This window comes from Haliotis cracherodii, unplaced genomic scaffold (genome assembly GCF_022045235.1).
Source record: "Haliotis cracherodii isolate W230 unplaced genomic scaffold, xgHalCrac1.p SCAF_17, whole genome shotgun sequence".
Taxonomy (NCBI): domain Eukaryota; kingdom Metazoa; phylum Mollusca; class Gastropoda; order Lepetellida; family Haliotidae; genus Haliotis; species Haliotis cracherodii.
Genome location: NW_027266272.1, coordinates 21004003 through 21019542, shown reverse-complemented (window position 1 = coordinate 21019542; position 15540 = coordinate 21004003). Strand labels below are relative to the sequence as shown.

The following is a 15540-nucleotide window of genomic DNA, read 5'->3' as shown; positions in this document are numbered from 1 at the left end:
TTTCAGGCAAAACATGCATACGTTCATACTTGTAATCCATGATTCCAATATTTACATGATGGCTGTCAAACGACGCCTGTTTCGCAAAGAGGAAGACATTTCTACCTGACATCCTTTTTTGTGATGAAATCCAATGACTACAACATGCAAAATAGGGCTGTCTTCTGCAACCTTTGAATCTGCCATATTTCAGATGCGTCAATATATAGATTTTTGCAACATTTTAGCTAACTTCCACCCCCATGAACTTGGGGAACGTGTTGATACTGCAATGGAAAACAAAATACACTTCAGTTCATTGGTTTATCGTGAAAAGCTTATCCAATCAGAACTAACTTTACAGTTCATAAGGGGAGACAACGCAACGTGATAACATATTTTGCATACCACTCAAACAAATGGTTGTTTGCGTGTTGTATTCCATATCAATCACTTAAAGCATGATGTCTTCTTTATGGTAATTAGGAACTTGCCCTGTTTGAAACAATGGACATGAAACATGTTTTATGCACTCTTTTAAGATTGGGCAAGGATTTGAATTTATCTAGGCCTGCTCAAATCGAATTATTTTTTAAACATTGGGATATAATACATTTTTTTTTCTGAAACTCGGTGGTATTTTGACATTGCATTCAAAGTAATAAAGTAAAGCTAAAAATATAAAGCCGCTCTCTCTATCTCTCTCTCCCTCTCTTCACATGCCCTGTTATCAGTGAAATACGTGTGATATGACATTAGTTGAGCTCAACCTATGAATTAGGATTGATTGACAATTTCTGATGAATTCTGTTGTTTTTTTTACATTGAGCCAGCGATACCACAAGACTGCAGACACAGTCCGAGTCCAAAAGAATTGTCTCATCATGAAAGATAGCCCACAGATTTGCACGTCATACAAACCAAAACACAATAAGCGTAATAAAGTCACATGGCCAGATTTCTTAGGGTTGTGTGTGGCACGAGAAGAATTAGTCAGTGAGGTGGCTATATAACAGGCTTGAGGGGAATACGGTAGTCTGTTGTAAGCAGTGACAGCTTTATAGTAGCGGTCTGTATTCAACACTGAAACAGCGTTAATACGGTAGTCTGTTGTAAGCAGTGACAGCTTTATATTACCGGTCTGTATTCAACACTAAAACAGCGTTAATACGGTAGTCTGTTGTAAGCAGAGAGAGCTATATAGTAGCAGTCTGTATTCAACACTGAAACAGCGTTAATACGGTAGTCTGTTGTAAGCAGGGGCAGCTTTATAGTAGCAGTCTGTTTTTTCAACACTGAAACAGCGTCAATACGGTAGTCTGTTGTAAGCAGTGACAGCTTTATAGTAGTGGTCTGTTTTCAACACTAAAACAGCGTTAATACGGTAGTCTGTTGTAAGCAGTGACAGCTTTATAGTAGTGGTCTATTTTCAACACTGAAACAGCGTTAATACGGTAGTCTGTTGTAAGCAGTGACAGCTTTATATTACCGGTCTGTATTCAACTCTAAAACAGCGTTAATACGGTAGTCTGTTGTAAGCAGAGAGAGCTATATAGTAGCAGTCTGTATTCAACACTGAAACAGCGTTAATACGGTAGTCTGTTGTAAGCAGGGGCAGCTTTATAGTAGCAGTCTGTTTTTTCAACACTGAAACAGCGTCAATACGGTAGTCTGTTGTAAGCAGTGACAGCTTTATAGTAGTGGTCTGTTTTCAACACTAAAACAACGTTAATACGGTAGTCTGTTGTAAGCAGGAACAGCTTTATAGTAGCGGTCTGTATTCAACACTAAAACAGCGTTAATACGGTAGTCTGGTGTAAGCAGGGGCAGCTTTATAGTAGCGGTCTGTATTCAACACTGAAACAGCGTTAATACGGTAGTCTGTTGTAAGCAGTGACAGCTTTATAGTAGCCGTCTGTATTCAACACTGAAACAGCGTTAATACGGTAGTCTATTGTAAGCAGTGACAGCTTCATAGTAGCGGTCTGTATTCAACACTGAAACATCGTTAATACGGTAGTCTGTTGTAAGCAGTGACAGCTTTATAGTAGCGGTCTGTATTCAACACTGAAACAGCGTTAATACGGTAGTCTGTTGTAAGCAGTGACAGCTTTATAGTAGCGGTCTGTATTCAACACTGAAACAGCGTTAATACGGTAGTCTGTTGTAAGCAGTGACAGCTTTATATTACCGGTCTGTATTCAACACTGAAACAGCGTTAATACGGTAGTCTGTTGTAAGCAGTGACAGCTTTAAAGCAGCGGTCTGTATTCAACTCTAAAACAGCGTTAATACGGTAGTCTGTTGTAAGCAGTGACAGCTTTATAGTAGCGGTCTGTATTCAACTCTAAAACAGCGTTAATACGGTAGTCTGTTGTAAGCAGTGACAGCTTTATAGTAGTGGTCTGTATTCAACACTGAAACAGCGTTAATACGGTAGTCTGTTGTAAGCAGTGACAGCTTTATAGTAGCGGTCTGTATTCAACACTGAAACAGCGTTAATACGGTAGTCTGTTGTAAGCAGTGACAGCTTTATAGTAGTGGTCTGTATTCAACTCTAAAACAGCGTTAATACGGTAGTCTGTTGTAAGCAGTGACAGCTTTATAGTAGTGGTCTTGTATTCAACTCTAAAACAGCGTTAATACGATAGTCTGTTGTAAGCAGTGACAGCTTTATAGTAGTGGTCTGTATTCAACACTGAAACAGCGTTAATACGGTAGTCTGTTGTAAGCAGTGACAGCTTTATAGTAGCGATCTGTATTCAACTCTAAAACAGCGTTAATACGGTAGTCTGTTGTAAGCAGTGACAGCTTTATATTACCGGTCTGTATTCAACTCTAAAACAGCGTTAAAACGGTAGTCTGTTCAACACTGAAACAGCGTTAATACGGTAGTCTGTTGTAAACAGGGGCAGCTTTATAGTAGTGGTCTGTATTCAACACTGAAACAGCGTTAATACGGTAGTCTGTTGTAAGCAGTGACAGCTTTATATTACCGGTCTGTATTCAACTCTAAAACAGCGTTAAAACGGTAGTCTGTTCAACACTGAAACAGCGTTAATACGGTAGTCTGTTGTAAACAGGGGCAGCTTTATAGTAGTGGTCTGTATTCAACACTGAAACAGCGTTAATACGGTAGTCTGTTGTAAGCAGTGACAGCTTTATAGTAGCAGTCTGTATTCAACTCTAAAACAGCGTTAAAACGGTAGTCTGTTCAACACTGAAACAGCGTTAATACGGTAGTCTGTTGTAAACAGGGGCAGCTTTATAGTAGTGGTCTGTATTCAACACTGAAACAGCGTTAATACGGTAGTCTGTTGTAAGCAGTGACAGCTTTATATTACCGGTCTGTATTCAACTCTAAAACAGCGTTAAAACGGTAATCTGTTCAACACTGAAACAGCGTTAATACGGTAGTCTGTTGTAAACAGGGGCAGCTTTATAGTAGTGGTCTGTATTCAACACTGAAACAGCGTTAATACGGTATTCTGTTGTAAGCAGTGACAGCTTTATATTACCGGTCTGTATTCAACTCTAAAACAGCGTTAAAACGGTAGTCTGTTCAACACTAAAACAGCGTTAATACGGTAGTCTGTTGTAAACAGGGGCAGCTTTATAGTAGTGGTCTGTATTCAACACTGAAACAGCGTTAATACGGTAGTCTGTTGTAAGCAGTGACAGCTTTATATTACCGGTCTGTATTCAACTCTAAAACAGCGTTAAAACGGTAATCTGTTCAACACTGAAACAGCGTTAATACGGTAGTCTGTTGTAAACAGGGGCAGCTTTATAGTAGTGGTCTGTATTCAACACTGAAACAGCGTTAAAACGGTAGTCAGTTCAACACTGAAACAGCGTTAATGAAGCAACTAATTTGGTTTTGGTAAAGCTTCCTTTTATGCCTAGTGTAAAATATATCTGTCTCATGTTTGATATGTTTACTTTGCCCAATGGTTTGTAAAATATTGTAAGGAACCACCCCCAATCTCCCACACACCCCAATTCCATAAATCCTAAAAATTCCATGCTTGTGGTATAATGATCGGAATCGTTCTTTGGGCTCTGCTTCCAGCAGATGTTTCTTGAATAATTTCATCATGCAGAGATATTGATTTAGCAGTAAGTGTTTAAGTTATATTTCAACAAATCATATGTATGCATATTGTGTTTTTTTAACCCTGTTGAAAAAGATATAAAGACGTGGTACATTTTGGGGGTTGCATTCCAAAATCTTCACTAATAAGAGGGATATTTGGCCTATATATCACTTATCCTTGTTTTGTAGATAATATCTTTACTTCAGTCAGGTGGGGGCACGGGTGGCCCAGTCGTCTAAGGCGCCGCGATTCGCTGTGCAGAGTTGCGTCCCTTGAGCACGCCAGAAACCTATGATTGTGGGTTCGAATCCCGGTTCGCCCCGATTATGTTTCTAGGTTTGTCAGAACCATACCCGTGCTCATTGGTTTCACCGAAGTGGTAAACGTCTGAGACCTGCATCACTTCTGGCCTTCCTCCCACATTAAGCTGACACGCCGCGATGTAATTGGAATACTGTTAAAAGCGGCGTTAAACCCAACTCACTCACTCACTCACTTCAGTCAGAACCAATGATGATCCGGGTTAAATGTGTTCTTCAGAAACTTATGCTTGTCGGTAGAGGCGCCTAACGATATCGGATGGTCAGATTCGCTGACTTGGTTGATGCATGCCATCGTGTCCCATTTTCATAGATAGATGCTCATGATGTCAATCACTGGATCGTCTTGTCGTGACTCACTTATTTACACACCGCCGTCATAAAGCTGGAATATTGCTGAGTGTGGCGTCAAACAACAAACAAGCAAACAAACAAACACTTCAGTCAGGCAGAGGTGGATGGAATCTGAGATGAAAACATTCGGTCAAGTGATCACTTTTGCCCTCAGGACCAACCAGCTGTTGTCCGATTGTCCAAGAGCTCGCCATGCTCATGACACTTTCCACCCCGACCTGCTGTTGCTAATGGCAAATGGACGAGGGACTCTTCACACAGACTACATTTGATCCCGAAACCAGAAACAACAAAAACCACAGCATATTTCACTTTCAGATTATTTTTATTTGTCATATTGTAGACAGCTTGGGTTATGTAAAGATCCATGCAATTGGCTTTTGGGCGTATTGAATGCAGCAAAAAGGACAATGTGGAAATTGTCAAAATATAGTTTTTGAGTCACGTTATTTTTATGCATCATATGTCCATGCCGTGCCAGATATAAGTAGTCAAATGTTTAGCCAAAACGTAAGAACGCGTGTTGGCAGTAAATGTATTTCATGACAATAAGTTAGTGCTAAATACATGTGATCTGCTTGTCGAGTGAGGGCAGCAGGACATTGACGTAACATCCAAATTACCCTCATGCACAAATCAATATAATGTTATTGTAACAAACATTCCTGTACGACCACATTTGGTACATCAGCATCATTAAACTCTGTACCCAGAATCGACACCTCTCTCCGTCAACGATTAACGGTATCGAATCGGAGTGAAGTTTGAATGTTGCGGACGGATGGATAACGGATTGACAGATGGTATATCATAAGACCACTTGCACCTTGGCACCTTTGGATTCGGATCCACTCGGCTTATTCCGTTACCTACGTCATACCCTGGACTGCAGTAGAGGGGTGATATTGAATGATTTCATTGTAAATTGCACTCCCACTGATGTCTTTAGTGCCCGCAAAATGAGGGTAGGTGTTTATTGATTGAAGAATAACATATGATACGCAAATAATTTGATATCTAGCAACGTTTGTATGATGATCAGACTGCCACCGGATTGTGTTACATCGAAGTCACGTGAACAGTTGACCTTGTGAAATATGGATTCCCACCAATGCTGACCAATATATCTTATGGTATTGAGGTGGGTCAAGTGACCGTTATCTTGATTAGATGACAATGAAACTTTCTATACATGATGGATGTTCCGGTGTTATTGTGTACAGTCCCGTATGAAATGAAAGTGAAAATGACTAATTATTAACACACAACACAATACCAAACAACAACACTGGCTTACATCTAAGTGGAATGATCATCGAGCTTAGGGTTTGTTTTTAACGTTAAGTGCTGAAAACGGATAATGATATCTTCTTTAGCATATTCACTTTAGAAATCCATCATGTGGTCCAATATGAGATAAATATTTTAAAATATCAAATTTAGCAGCAACTCCCGATTAAACTCGTGGACTGCATTTTCGTACGATTGTACCTCGCTTTGTAAAGTTTAAACTTCAATGCATCCGCATTATCCGGGTACTCTGGACCATGTGTTCTGAGCGAAGACCAGCGTACACGGATGCATCCACGGGAAATCTGGTAGAAATTGAATCGAGAATTTTGAGAAAGCAGTATGGTGATAAAAACACATATACAAAAACAAACGTATAAAATTTCACACAACTAGAAAGGTGTTTGCACTACATGAACAAAACAGAATCAGACCCGCCTCCACACTTTCCCGAATGCCCCCCTAAAAAGCTATATAAATGTCATATTTGATATTGCGCTTTCATTGAAAATTTAAAACCACTTCCGGTTCATGACTTCACTTCCGGTTTAGGCGAATCTGTCTAATGCAAGAGCACTTCAAACAGAAACTACTATGCCTTTCACAAGATTAATAACAAAATGAAATGCACTTTTTGGTGATATTACTTATGGTTTGGGAGAACATATATCTAAGGCATGTCAACTTTTAAACAAACGTCCTATGCCTGTAACTACCTTAAAAATAAGGTTATGTGCACTCCCGTTTGATCCTATTACTTTCGGTTTGAGGACATACATACCATAAGCAGTGCCACTTTTAAACAGAAAGCTCCATACCTCTTAAGCTGGACTAACAATAAAGCCCTTCCATGTTTAAAGAGATCTCTGCCAAATTAGATCAGAGTTCTTATGATTATGGAGATGGTTTTGTCGTATTTATTTACCATGCAGTTCCTGTTTCATAACTTTGCTCCTTTATAAAAACGCATTAGGAATATAAGAAATATTTAAAACAGAAAGTACCAAACTCTAGATAACTGAAAAACAACGATGCACTTCCTGTTGCACTGGATTTGATCCTCATTTTTTGCCAATCGCATCCTTGATTATTTTGAGATGAAAACATGGGTTCATGCTCTTCCAAACATCTCGGACAAACATAGAGAGTTTGTGCAGTACACAAAGAAGCATCACAATACCTTAGGAATGACAATTCCAGCGACTTTGAACTTCAATTACGGTCGCTCAAAACCTGGCCACTTCAATGCCCTCCCAAAGGATGACATGTCAACACTTGAGTTGTCACGAACATTAAACAGTTTTGGAGTGCATGACTTAGAAAGTAAATCTGAACGTCAATATCAGTTACATGTATTTCATGAATATTTCAAATGGCAATCCAGCATATGAATCAAATGTCCCTTTGTGGAATGAAACGTAACAACGAAAAATGAACAATTAAAAATAGGTGACAGTGACCTACCAGTGATATTACAAGACACAAACAATATAATCACCATATGCATATAACTTAAAGAAAGTCGACAGAAAAGGGCATTTTAGTGGAATGTGACATTGATTTTCACAAACAATATAATCACCATATGCATATAACTTAAAGAAGGTCGACAGAAAAGGGCATTTTAGTGGAATGTGACATTGATTTTCATCAATCTATAATTCGGAAGGTGACCTTGACCATAAACATGACTGGGCAATGTGTCAAAACGTAGATACGTATATACACATGGAATTATATCCATGAGACGTCCAAGCTCCGTGTGGTTTCAAAAAGGAAAGTGGAGCGACAGCGGCAAATCTCAAAAACAAAACATTAAAACATCCTCATTCAAGGGAGGGTGGAGGGTGGGGTTACTGGTGATGTTAGAGAGGGTGGAGAATGGAATTTCAGGTATTGTGTGGAGGATTGAGGGTGGTATTTCAGGTGATGTGTGGGAAGGTGGAAGATGGAGTTTCAGGGTCTTTGTGGAAGAGTGGAGGATGGAGTTTCAGGTGTTGTGTGGGAGGGTAGATGATGGGGTTACTGGTGATGTTAGAGAGGGTGGAGAATGGAATTTCAGGTATTGTGTGGAGGATTGAGGGTGGTATTTCAGGTGATGTGTGGGAAGGTTGAAGATGGAGTTTCAGGGTCTTTGTGGAAGAGTGGAGGATGGAGTTTCAGGTGTTGTGTGGGAGGGTGGAGGATGGGGTTACTGGTGATGTTAGAGAGGGTGGAGAATGGAATTTCAGGTATTGTGTGGAGGATTGAGGGTGGTATTTCAGGTGATATGTGGGAAGGTGGAAGGTGGAGTTTCAGGGTCTTTGTGGAAGAGTGGAGGATGGAGTTTCAGGTGTTGTGTGGGAGGGTGGAGGATGGGGTTACTGATGATGTTAGAGAGGGTGGAGAATGGAATTTCAGGTATTGTGTGGAGGATTGAGGGTGGTATTTCAGGTGATATGTGGGAAGGTGGAAGATGGAGTTTCAGGGTTTTTGTGGGAGAGTGGAGGATGGAGCTTCAGGTGTTGTGTTGGAGCTGGGGGATGGGAGTTTCAGGTGCCTGTGTGGGAGATGGAGAAAGGTGATGTGCGGGTGAGTGAAGGATTGAGTCTCTCTCTGTCTCTCTCTGTGTCTCCCTCTCTCTCTCTCTGTGTTGGATGGGGGTTTGGGGTTGGGGCATGGGCATGGGGGATGGGGTGGGGGTGGATGGGTGGTGTATTGCAGGAGGATGCAGTTTCAGGTTTTGTTTTGTAGGGTGAATAATGTATATGCGAGAGTATGGCAGATGGCGTTTCAGGTATTGAGTTGGAAGGTTGAGGCTGGAGTTTCAGGAATTGTGTGGGTGGTGGGCAGCGGGCTGAAGTTTGTGTTGATGTGACGTAAGCCTTATAATCGGTCTTACACTTTTCAATAAACAAACCATAAACATGAGACAGATCCATAGCATATTTACCCACAACAAGCCAACAAAGCCCCACCTCAGTATTTGAAACAATAAGACGTGTTGTTGAAGTACATGTGTCAGCGACTCACAAGGGTTGAAAATTGATATAACGGTTGCAGACACCTTAAATAGGATTAGACTCTTGGGTCTGTTGGTCAATAGTCTGGCTTAGGTGTTTTAATTATTGAGATAAGTATACATGATAAATTTTGAGGAAACAGACAGACAAAGTAGCGTTTGAACGAAGTCGGTCACATTTGCTGGGGCTGCCAACTTGCCCGAGACAGGTGCTCCTTTAAGAATGATTAAATATGAAGTGTATACGAACAGGTGTGCAAGCTTCAGATACTGCCCAATCCCATTAAAATCAGATCTTAGTTCTCGCTACCGCTAAACAAAGATCTGAAGACATCCCATTACGGGTCACGTCAGACCGACCTTGCGCGAACTTTGACCGACCAATGGAATGACCAATCAGAAGGCAGCTTTCTCGTGCTTTACGGCACTAATTTCAAATTGGCGACTACGCTTCGAAATATATTTTGACAAATTCTCGATTACAAATTTGAAACCTGAACAAAAGAACATTCTGGAATGGGTAATAGATGGTCTAGATTGTATGGATTCAGTCGTTAAACCTGTAACTATCGTTCGGAGTTAAAGTTTTCGAGGTTACATGATGAGAAATCACATTCCGACTGTCACTTTCATAATCTGGTAAGCGATGCTCTGATTGGTCGGATGAAATGTCGTTCTGACGTGACCCCTAATGGGATGTCCTCAGATCTTTGTTTAGCGGCAGATCTGATTTTAATGAGATTGGATACTGCCCTATCGGTATGAGCAGAGAGACCCTGTCCCCATGTAGTTGGCCCCTGTAGGCGACAGCTTGTTGGGTTTTGGCGCTATCCATAGCCCTTTAGGTGGCGACCTGTTAAAACAAAAACAGATACAGGAAAATATTCACATGCAGCATACAATTATGTGAAGATGCTTTCATTGAAAATATACTGTCGAGGGTCCGGTAATAAAAGAAGGAATGAACGTGTCTGTGTCAGTTGATATCGAAATGGTGTTTATCGTCTATATCACAATATGTTTTAATGCCCTTTTTGTTGTCTTGCAAGGGGAGAGCGTGAGTACGCCTTTGAGCAATGATATAAATGAAGGGGAGAGCCAAAATGGTAATTACACACTGTCCCCGTTTTGGAATCGCGTTTGGGTTTTTTGTGAGTGATTGTGTGTTATTGTTTCAAACACATGTAATTACCGTAATACAAATAACAGCTCCGACATATATAAGGCAATCCGTCATGTTTATTTAATATTTTAAGGGGCGGTCGGGTAGCCTAGTGGTTAAAGCGTTCGCTCGTCACACTGAAGACCCGGGTTCGATTCCCGACATGGGTACAATGTGCGAAGCCCATTTCTGGTGTCCCCCGCCGTGATATTGCTGGAATACTGCTAAAAGTGAAGCAAAACCATACTCACTCACTCATTTTTTAAAATTTTAAAGAACATTATTCACGACAGGTTATTTATATAATTATTCAGAAACAACTTCTTGTATATCAGACTGTAAAATCCCAGCTTATGATAAGATAATAGCAAAATACAAAGTTTTTATAGCTACGGGACAGAGAGCTTAAGCCTGATTCTCATTATAAATGAATTAGAATGAAAACGTGGCAGTGATGGAAGTGACCTTACTTCAATATATACAGTTTGGAGTTACGAAGGGGGTGCATATTGGTGAAATTGGCATATTGGTGAAATTGGCATATTGGTGAAATTGGCATATTGGTGAAAACTAATAGTGAGTGAGTGAGTGAGTATGGTTTTACGCCGCTTTTAGCAATATTCCAGCAATATCACGGCGGGGGACACCAGAAATGGGCTTCACACATTGTACCCATGTCGGGAATCGAACCCGGGTCTTCGGCGTGACGAGCGAACGCTTTAACCACTAGGCTACCCGACCGCCCCGAAAACTAATAGAAAGGAGATAACTGTGCGGTTGGAGAAGTACGTAAAATGCGGAAGTCATTTGCAGTTCGTCACCGGCTTGTCCTCCTCGCACGAGACTTGCCATTTCATCAGTCCTTTCCATATATCTTTTGGAGATCAATTACGATTTCGAGATGATTATTTTCGACGGTTTTGGAATTTGTTAATGTAGCACTGTTATTTTTATTTTTATTATAATTATTTTCAGTAGTTATAATAATATAATTGTAATAATGCTAGTAGTGACTGTAGTAGCAGTAATTAGTATGTTGCTTAACGCCGCACTTAACTATGTCAAGGTGACGGCTTGTACAAAATACTGTTAATTAAGTCTGGACCAGATAATCCGTTGATTGGTATTTTGAGAAACGTTCTTCTACCACGACTTGAAATCTCTCAAGACAACAAACACATTTGCTATACCTCTATTACGAATTTAATTGAATAATCCATATCACGTGCCTTCGTTTGCTATGAACAATATGGTGTTTTTGCGAGTGGCAATATATGGCTTGCCGATCTTGCTGAAGAAAGTCTCTTTCAAACGTTTGATAACAGGAAGTACAGTAACACTTTATGAAGTAAATTTCGGTATAAGAAAACAATTGATTACTCATGGCAAGGATGCGAAAACATGGGTAATTGTTTGTGTATCAGTAATTAATATACATATATCACTTACCGGTCTATTACTGACGTAAACGTTAGTGCTGGAGCTGTTGGCATTCGAACTGACGTCATCACTTGTACTGGAACTGACGTCATCGTTTGCACCGTTTATTCTCGCTGTGTCCCCATGGTACAAAGAACAGGTGCTGGTGAAGCCATGGTTAACTCTTCCAATATTCCCCTTCATCTCGGTTGTCTCATCCATCTGTATCGGAGTAGATCTGGCAGCCTCTGAAGAGCGTTGGTGGCCACTGTCATCAAGCGTTTGGTTGATGTTTGCTGCAGTCTGGTATTTCCTCTGTGGCAATTTGCCTCGATCGTCAGAGGACACTGATGAAGATCCCGATGTCAGGTGTTGACAGAAGATTTGGGAGGCAACTCGACGGTAGGATTTGAAGGCCAACAGAAACAGGGGTAGCTTGAAGACAAGGTACACATAGTTCAGGAAAATAACGCTGTTTCCAATAATGAAGAGAAGAATGCCATTGTCACTTTTAAAATTAATGTTGAAGGAGTAAAAAACCCACATAGGGATATGTGTTAATATGCAGGTGATATATACGACAAGGATGCCCTTTGCTTGATGGACATAAACCTTGGTAGCGGAGGCGGATGTGATGGAAACGTTCTCTTTCTTGCGCATATGGAGGCATATGCGTGTGAAGGCGATGATGATAATTGCAAATGGTAGAATGGTGTGAAGGAACATAGCAAGACATACAAACCAGGCATTCTGTTTACTAACATTCATCAATAGGATATTATCACGTTCCAGAACGAAGACGTTGTCTGCTGCCAATGCTAAACCGCCGCATCCAATGACCACGAGCCAGGATACTACCATGAAGATAGAGATTTGTTTGGGTTTGTAGTGGACTTTGTAGAGAATAGGATTGCAGATGGCCATGTGGAGGGCGAAGAGCGTCATGGCCAATGACAGCGTAGACTCACTATCAAAGATGCCAATGACGATCCGGTGTACAAGGATGGCCGTCTGTAGGATATTTCTGTGAGGGTTGGTGTAAATGATCCCATACAGAACAAGCCAGGATAGTCCCATTCCTGCGTCAGCAACAGCCTGGTTCATGAGGAGGCGTCCTGAAGCTTCCATCTTTGTGGTGGCCTTGTAGATCAGCAACGTCACGACAGCGTTACCGAGTACGTTCAGAACATCACAGCACGTAAAAGTGATATCCATGATATGCTGAAGGCTATCAAACAAATGATTAGTTTGGTTAGCGTCATGACCATCGCATCCAGATGAAATATTAGTAGCGTTGCATTCTGTGGCTATTTCCTGAGGAGGTAAAATGTCAGAGATGTTAAAACTCACGGCTGATGTGTTGTCCATGTCGGTGTGCTGTCTGCCCTTTAGTGAAGCGGCGTCAACATACGCCTGTACATGATAATAGGTGCAGCTGACCAATCGCAGACCCTGCCTTGTGTAATCAATAACTGACCAACGACGGACTTTAGTAATACTACCACGTGCGTTTCGAAAGTAAGTGACCCGGAAGGTCGGCGGTTCGATCGCCGTCCGCGTCATACCGAAGACCTTTAAATATGGTACTCGTTGTTATCCTGCCTGTCGTTCGGCTTTAGATGGATAAAACAAGGTCTTGTCAGTATACAGTGTACAGTATACAGAGCGGGGTATTCATGTTAAACTGCGGCATTGCATCTCAGTGGGCAAGCACTATAAAACAGGCATTAGTCCGGACTACAAGCAAGCAGCCACACAAACATACACGTCGCTGTGTAAGAGCAGTAATCCAGAATGGGATGATAATATTAACGTCTAGATAAATTAACCACACAAAACACGTCCATGTATACATACCAGCTCTGTGCTTTTACTCCATGATAAGTTAGGCGTAAACATTAGACCAAGGTATCTGTAATGATTAGCATCATTTATCTTTTCACCTTTGAAGTACGATTGTTCATTATTTCTTAGTGGTCCACCATTTCTAAATACTACTGTTGTATTCTTATTTAAGTCTATATTCATGTCAGTTTCATCACAAAGGTTAATATCTAGTACATATATTTTCTTTTTAACCAGAGCGAGGACGTTAGGTGTGTCTGTTGATACAAATATGCCTCTTCCACCATTCTCTTTCAACATAGATACAAGTTGATTTATGAATATGATGTATAGTTCAGGACTTAAAATGCTTCCCTGACGGGTACCCATGTTGCAGCTGAAGTAGTTTGATATTCCATCTCCTGTCCGAAAACAAGCAGACCATCTTGCATACATAAGTAAATATGTTCAATATTTTCCCTCTGAGACCAATATCATTGAGTTGATTCAGTAGAATATCATGATGGACGTAAGCAAAGGCTTTAGTAAAATCAATAAATAAACAATATAATCTGCAGCTTCGTTTAGATAGATACTTTTTGTGCAATAGCTTGTAGAGTAAAAACTTGATCCACAGTAGAATATCCTGGTTTGATTCCAGCCTGGGTTTCATCAGTGAAACTACTGATGTCGCACCATATCTGTAGTCGTTAGTTGATGACTGTTGTAAACACTTAACATATGGCGTTTATTAAAGATATTCCTCTGTAGTTTCCTGTATTGTCTTTGTCTGCAGGCTTATAGAAGGGGCAGGTGAGTTATTAAAGAGTATTGTCAGTATGGGGGTTATATAGTGCCTTGTTGACTTTTGGAAGTTGCTTGCAATTTCATTCTCTCCGGGAGCTTAGACAGCATAAGGTCTTATATATAGATTTCCTTTTCAGATTTAGTAAAATCAATGAAAAAAATCAATTTCGTTTAGATAGATACTTTTGTGCAAGAGCTTGTAGAGTAAAAACTTGATCCACAGTAGAATATCCTGGTCTGATTCCAGCCTGGGTTTCATCAGTGAAACTATTGATGTCGCACCATATCTGTAGTCGTTAGTTGATGACTGTTGTAAACACTTAACATATGGAATTTAGATGTTCCTCTGTAGTTTCCTGTATTGTCTTCATCTCCAGACGCTTAGAGGGGACAGATGATACTTTTCTCCCATTGGTGAGTTATTAAAGAGTAGTGTCAGTAAGGGGGTTAGTTATATAGTGCCTTGTAGACTTTTGAATTTGTTGCAATGCCATCCTCACCAGTAGCATACGTTCTTATAGATTTCGTCTTCAGATAATGGTTTGTATAAATCCTCTGTAAAGCGCTGACATTTAATGTATTCGGTTACTGTGTTGTCAACTTCTGTTACTGTATTAAAATCCGGACTGTAGCCATGATGTAAGTCGTTTGATAGGCATTGCTTTGAAGTTGGCGGATGACAAAGTAGACACAACTTATGGATAACAACTTCTTTAATACTGTAAAGGCGACGTTTCGGAATAGATCCTTATTTACCTGACAACGGTGTAAGAATCTATACCAAAACGCAACCTTTACAGTATTAAAGTTGTTATCCATAAATTGTGTCTACTTTGTTATGATGTCAGTCCTTTAAAATGCTCAATCCATATATTAGACGATATGTTTAATCACCCCACGTCCCTCCAAGGTGACAAAGAAGTCAATAATGTGCTTAACGTTGTAATTATATTGAAAAAGTCATTATTATTTCTAATAAAGATTTAACAAACCAGTCATCCACTTTCATAATGTGGGAAGCTGTTTCTCTTGGGTTTTTTTAATCTCAAAATGATCGTTATATGCTGCCATCAACAACGAAGCGCCATTTTGTGAATCGGTGTATATAGAAGTATGAACCCGTGAGAAAATATATCAGCTAGAGCGAAGACTCGCAGTTGGAATTCAGCATCGTAAGCATGGCGTTTTTGTTTCAAACTCGTGATGAGATTGCCAGTCAGTTGTTGTTGTTGTTGTTGCATTAAGTGTTTAGGAGGTCGCCTTCTGCCTAGGCAATTTCGGCTGACC

The 15540-nt window shown here is 40.4% G+C and overlaps 2 protein-coding genes across 3 annotated transcripts in view; both read right to left on the bottom strand.

Moving 5' to 3' along the window:
- LOC139464951 (late secretory pathway protein AVL9 homolog) overlaps nucleotides 1-257 on the bottom strand; it is a 33603-nt gene extending 33346 nt beyond the window's left edge. For both annotated transcript variants that reach the window (XM_071246581.1, XM_071246582.1), the window contains exon 1: nucleotides 106-257. In XM_071246581.1, the coding sequence (XP_071102682.1) occupies nucleotides 106-186 (81 nt within the window). In that variant the 5' untranslated portion in view covers nucleotides 187-257. The remainder of the gene's footprint in view (nucleotides 1-105) is intronic.
- A 9625-nt stretch (nucleotides 258-9882) lies between these two features.
- LOC139464677 (uncharacterized) lies at nucleotides 9883-12990 on the bottom strand. The gene is made up of 2 exons (XM_071246199.1): nucleotides 11653-12990; nucleotides 9883-9894 (listed from the first exon to the last, which is right to left on the bottom strand). The coding sequence occupies exons 1-2, from the start codon at nucleotides 12988-12990 to the stop codon at nucleotides 9883-9885; spliced, it is 1350 nt and encodes a 449-aa protein (XP_071102300.1).
- Between the last annotated feature and the right edge of the window lie 2550 nt (nucleotides 12991-15540).

What these genes read in the sequence shown, in the direction of transcription:
- LOC139464677 (XM_071246199.1), bottom strand. Translation starts at nt 12,990, where the DNA reads ATGGACAACACATCAGCCGTGAGTTTTAACATCTCTGACATTTTACCT.